The sequence below is a fragment of the Neoarius graeffei genome, chromosome 24 (assembly GCF_027579695.1).
Source record: "Neoarius graeffei isolate fNeoGra1 chromosome 24, fNeoGra1.pri, whole genome shotgun sequence".
NCBI lineage: Eukaryota > Metazoa > Chordata > Actinopteri > Siluriformes > Ariidae > Neoarius > Neoarius graeffei.
Window position 1 is genome coordinate 19,905,974 of NC_083592.1, and position 6,050 is coordinate 19,912,023.

The 6,050-nt window shown below is 39.6% G+C and overlaps 1 protein-coding gene across 1 annotated transcript; it reads left to right on the forward strand.

The window, feature by feature from the left end:
* The first annotated feature begins 4,067 nt into the window (after positions 1 to 4,067).
* Positions 4,068 to 5,462, forward strand: LOC132872349 (uncharacterized). The gene is made up of 6 exons (XM_060907119.1): positions 4,068 to 4,195; positions 4,333 to 4,422; positions 4,541 to 4,610; positions 4,782 to 4,885; positions 4,977 to 5,249; positions 5,421 to 5,462. Exons 1-6 carry the CDS (start codon positions 4,103 to 4,105, stop codon positions 5,460 to 5,462), a joined length of 672 nt encoding a protein of 223 aa, XP_060763102.1. The 5' UTR covers positions 4,068 to 4,102.
* The last annotated feature ends 588 nt before the right edge of the window (positions 5,463 to 6,050 follow it).

The window sequence follows — 6,050 nt, forward strand, 5'->3', positions numbered from 1 at the left end:
TAAAACACAGCACAATATTCAAGACCTTGTGTGTCTTAGCTCATTGACACACATTATAAACGTGAGTGAAAAGTCAATCGTTTTTAAATCGCTCTAGTGTCGTTATTTTAAAGAGTACAAACAAAAAAATACATCATTTTATTCAGGAGACCCTTCTAGCGCTCAGTGTGAAAGAATTTTGTGAATAGCTGCTTCTGTTGTCGAGTTATTTGTCATTGTTCGAGGCCTGGTCCTTCATAAAAAAAACAGTAGAAAACTCCAGCCCTTGTGTGTCTTAGCCTCACCTTAGCCGCCCACTTTATTAGGAACACTTCTGTTCGTACATACAAACTACAAACACTCTTCTTAGAGTTCTCTCTCTCTCTCTCTCTCTCTCTCTCTCAAACAATGCTTAGGTCATGGTATGATGAAATTTTGGCGACGCCAGTCGCCAAAATTTCATAGTCGCCAAAATTTCATCATCCCATCATGCAGATGGATGATACGGTATGTTAAATATTAAGTTATTACTGAAAAACTATTGATTAAAAAAACAAAGACACTGCGAAATGGTCCTATAAACAACTTTACCAATATAAAAGATTACCAGGACTACAAAAATGCAGAAAAATAGGCTTTACTTGTCCAAATGCACCTGTTGGTTCAAAAGTTAAAGTGCAGAGAACCTCACAGCACAACATGAAGTTACCTTAAAATATAATATAAATGTCTCAGCTTTCATGTAAGAAAAAAAAAACTATTAATACTAGTACTGTTTACAGGCAGTCTCTCCTGAAGACTAAATTAAAAAATAATTATAAACTAATAAAATAAATGGCTCAGGCTTCATAGAAGAAAAAAAAACAATTTGAACAGAACCTCAGTATGATGCTGAAGCTGCCTAAACAATGGAAAATAAAATACCATTTTGGCAAAAATGTTGCCATCCATTAATTTCTTGTATTAAGTAAAAAATAATGTAAAGTGCACACAGTCCACTGTAAACATCACACACTTTCAGTAACAGAATTTAAGCCTACATAAACACTGACTCGCACATGCAGCGTTGCCATTGACATTTTCCAGCCCAAAATATGTTCAAAACCCGCCAAAATGCACTTAAATTCGCCCAAATGGGCAGGATCCCGCTCAATCTGGCAACCCTGCGAACATACTGTGTCTCTTGAACGTCTCCATCATGTAGCCCGCGAATTAATCAGCCATCTGATTTGACAATACACGTTTGAAAACAGATGACGTCTACAGGAGGACTCTGATTGGACAGTTCTGTGCGCGTGTCCGCCCGTCATATAAAAACCCTGAGTTTAAATTTTTTCGCTCCCGTTCTCTCTGAACTCATCACAGGTAGGTGAAAATGTTTAATTTTCATAGTGACTGAGAAAGAATAAGAAAGAGCGCGCAGTGCCTGCGGAGTTTTATCAGTAAGCTTTTTTAATTTTTAAATTTCGTAGCATTATGCTCCATTGCATGCTGAATTGTTACAGCAGCGTATGTACAATATAATGCCATCTTTCACAAAAGTGAGATTATTGAAGATAGATATTGTTCTGTCATTATTCCGGAAATGTATTTAATTATTTATGGGCGTGAGTTTATATAGTGACTGTGCATTTTCTATATGAAAACATTGAGCCAAGCCCAAAGCTAACAGCGCTAATTGTGCTGCTATGAATACATCTTTAACAAAAGTGAGATTATTGAAGGCAGAGATTAATCTCTGGTTATTTTACGGTTGGTTTGTTTCTATCCATGAACGGAGCTAAAACCTAACGGAGCTGAGGCCGAGCGGCTCGAGCCGGCGCCATTTTAAACCGACAAGCAAACAAGCCTCGATCCACATAGAAGACTAGATGCCTCGTCCCCGTTGCCCGTCAACGAAGTCGAACGTCCGCACATGGCGGCCATCTTACCTCAGACAGCTGGCTTACCCATTACATTGTGTTGGTAGCGATATGTACTTTTCAGATGACCGTAACTTCCTCAAATTTCAATCAATATTCAAACGGTTTGGTTTGTTATATATATAAAAAAAAACCCACAAACGGAAGTATGTATTTATGATATTAATGATGAATAATCATTTTATGTTTAAAAAAAAATACATGCTGAAATTCCTATGCTGTGAGAAGCCTAACACTGCATACTTATGGATAACTGCGGCCTTAGGACAAATAACCATACAATTTATTTCCAATTTTTAGTGAAAATATGTTTACATGTGATAGGGCCGTAGGGGAAGCTAAAGTTAAATAAACAGCTTACTCACTTCTGAAACTTCAGAAATACTTCATCCACCTCAAAAACGTAATGCACTCACATCATAGCATAATAACAAATGTAAACTCACATCATAGCATAATAACAAATGTAAACTCACATCATAGCATAATAACAAATGCACTGCCTGAGTAAGTAATAGTATAAAACAGTGACAGCGACTCACGGTAGTTTGTGACAAAAAAAGCATTTAATTAATCACGTGGTTATACTTCCAAGGATAAAAATATATCTTTACATTTACAAAAAGAACATTCAAAGCTGATTATCATGTCAGTCAATATATGTTAGCACAGAAGATTGAAATTTCATTTGACTAGGCTCCAATGCGCAGTTAAAATAAAACTAAACATACTGATATAAACATCTACAATTAAAACACACACATCATCTTGTCATCAAAGTCAGTACTTTGATTTCCTGTAAATCATAATGTGAGTGCTGGGCTGTGCTTGCGTAAGTCTTCATACCCCTTGAAAATTTTTATACTGTATATTTGGCTAATGCCCTTTAAACAGTACACTCAAAAAAATAAAACATTGGATTTACTTAACCGAGTTATGGCAACCGGTCCCACAAAACTGTGTTAATTTAGATGTATTGAATACAGTTATGTTGAGTTATTCAACACATAACTGTATTCAATACATCTAAATTAACACAGTTTCATGGGACCGGTTGCCATAACTCGGTTAAGTAAATCCAATGTTTTATTTTTTTTGCGGTAAACAATGGTTTACCGCAAATTCTGTGGAAAAGCTTGTCTGTGGTAAGATGGCCGCCCTGTGCAGACGTCCTGGAATACGCGGCGAGGCATCTAGTCTTCTATGTATATCTATGCCTCGAGCTGTCGCCATTTTAAACCGACAAGCCTCAAGCCGTCGCCATTTTAGGAAAAGTCATAAAATTAAGTTACAAAAAAAACTTAGCTCTGCTGTTAAACAGTTTCGGGTCATTTTTGACCCGAAGACATTAGGAGGGCTAAACAAAAGTCAGGTTATTGAAGATAAACTCATGCATTTGGGCTGGATCTTTCTGTAATTTAAACTGGCGTTTACATTAAAGCTGAAAGCTATATATTTATCTATATATTCAGACTAGTATTGTATTAAACTGTGGTAAAATGTTAAATATGATTGATAAACTGTGATTAAATGTTTTGGTATGGAGTTAAAATGTATACTGCCTAAGTGTAATATGATTTAACAGCCTATAGTGATTAAATGGAGAAGGGAGCATTTTCATACATGACTACTTTGACTTTTAGTAATTAATGTAGATTTAATGTACATTTTGGTGATAAAATTCTGCACATTTGCTGAAGTTAGTAGTATTTTATTTGTGGGGGATATTTATAGTGTTTATAGTGTAAGTATTTGTCTTGAGGGGGGAAAAGTTTACTGATAAGTCAACAGGCACTGCTCTGTGCTCACACTCTCTCTCACACACACACACACACACCATGAAAAGTAAACATGTTTAACATGTGTTACGCTGTTGGATTGTTGCTCACACTGAGTCCAAGTAACAGAAGAACATTTCTATTTTTATTGCAGGTTTTCTTTGATTTGTGATCAGAGGTTCGTACGTACTTCACGACTGAGACTGATCATTGCTCTCAAGACTCATCGCACTCAAGTCATCCTCAAGACTCCCGGAGCAGATTTGTTCACACTCACACCATCACATTTTATATAAAATATATTAGGTTATCTTGGATAATTTAAGTTAAGTAGTTAAGGTAGGTTAGGGTTTAGGTCAGTTAAACTTTGTAAGAAGTTTTTTCTTTTTTTTTTTTTCTTTTTTTTGTCTTCTGTCCAGCAGGATGCCAAGGAAGGGGAGGAGGTCTGAGGCGGCCAGGCGCCGATGGAGTAAGCTCGACCTGGAGGAGCCGACTCCCTCCACTTTCCCCCTGAAGGTATTTACACAGTAGATAAGCTTCTGTGTCACAACTGTCTGCATGAAAATAGCTGTAGAAATGTCACATCAATCGCTTTCTTTTTAACTGCCAAGTTCTGTATGTCTGCCATGTCTTTGATGTTAATGTTTCATCAGACGGTGTCCCCCCCGGCCGGAGAGGAGCCTTCCACAGGGTCGAGGACCAGGGAGACCCACCCCCCCTGCTCCCGAGCTCCAGTCAGCAACGTATGTTCATATGAGACATTGTCTGAGGTTTAATGTATTTTGTATTACTTTTTAAATTTTTATTGTATTTTGTTTGAACTTGTCTTTGTCTTATGCTTATTATTTTATCTGTCATCAGTTGGTTGGATCTTCACCCCCAGCCAAGCCTTTCTGGAGCACGGGAGATGTCCTTCCCAAAGTTCGGCCATGTGAGTATCCACCTGTGTTATCCCTAAATGATCAATAAATTAATTCATCAATACTAAGCTTTTTAAACTGGTTTTCTGTACTGTTTTACTCGTATAAACGAGTGATTTCTTGACATTTCCTGGTTTTTCAATTCAATAATACCGTTATCTGCTTTGTCTTTTACTAAACAGGCCGCGGTACCGGGTTCCGCCATCGGGTGCTGAGGTGGCCAACTTCAAAGCTCACAGGACGGAGCCACAAGTTGGTCATCCCGCCGGAGTCTCCTGACAAGAAGGTGTTGTTATTGTCCAGTTTATGAAGAAAGTAATTGATCTTGAGAGGGATTAATGATTTTCATGCTAAAGAAATTTTCTTTGTTGTTGCAGTTTGTTCTGATTGTCGGGGACTCCCACCTGCGGTCCATCGCGGACGGTTTCGCCGTGATGCCAGAGGGTAAGTTCTCGTTTGGCGTCATGTCAACCCCTGGGGCCCACGCTGCTCAGCTGCGGACGGAGGTCCTGCATGCTGATCTTCCTCGGGCCCCTGCTGCGGTCTGTGTTCTTGCCCCCAGCAACAACCTGACGGCGAGCAGGACCATCGACGAGGCAGCCGTCGACTATGCAAGTTTCCTCACTGCTGTGAGGAGCCGCTGGCCGGAGGTACGTGTTTTTTCATGTCTCGCTTGTCCTGTATTTGTAGTAGTTTGACAAAACTAGAGATACGTTTAATCTCAGAGTAATCAATGTATGAGCTTTTAATGTGTAGTTATTGTAATGTGTGATTTTGAATGAAAATGCTGATTGTTAACGAACATGTTTTGTTTTCTACAGGTTTTTGTGCTGGACTTCCCCCCCCCGCCTGCAGGAGGATGAGATGTACCAGGTCCTCCTGCGCCAAGAGTACCACCGCGTGACAGCTCGTATGGGTGTGTAAAAATATCATGTCAATAAAACAAGAACAAGAAATGTACTTAATGTCTGTGACATAGTAATGAACATAGTCATAATGCATGTGTGGATGTTGTAATGACTTATGTTTTTCGTTTTTATATTTTTAGGTGTGAGGTACTTCTCTGTGGCGGAGCACTTCCCCCTTACGCGCTTGGAGCTGTGGAGCAGAGACGGCGTAAGTAGAATGTCTGTGATAGAAAAAGTCTAATTTGTTATAATTTCTCGTGCTGACATGAACCAGTCAACACGAGCTACTTTTTGTAGTTGAACTTTGTCTGTAAATGGATTTGTGTTGTCATGTCTGCAGGTTCACCTGAGCGACCGTGAAGGGATGGGCATCCTCACCCAGCTGCTGTGGGCCGCGACGGAGCAGTTCCTCAAGACACCACCACCTCCCCCGGTGTCTCCCACTCCTTCACAGCCACTTGGGAAGGTATCTCCTAAGCTGGTTGTGAAGGGCGAGGTATGTGCTCCTCTGTCTCCTGACCCCTTCCAGTGGAAGGTCGTTGG

What these genes read in the sequence shown, in the direction of transcription:
- LOC132872349 (XM_060907119.1), top strand. Translation starts at nt 4,103, where the DNA reads ATGCCAAGGAAGGGGAGGAGGTCTGAGGCGGCCAGGCGCCGATGGAGT. An exon ending in CCTCCACTTTCCCCCTGAAG is followed by an intron (nt 4,196 to 4,332) that starts GTATTTACACAG and finishes ATGTTTCATCAG; the next exon opens with ACGGTGTCCCCCCCGGCCGG. An exon ending in TGAGGAGCCGCTGGCCGGAG is followed by an intron (nt 5,250 to 5,420) that starts GTACGTGTTTTT and finishes TGTTTTCTACAG; the next exon opens with GTTTTTGTGCTGGACTTCCC.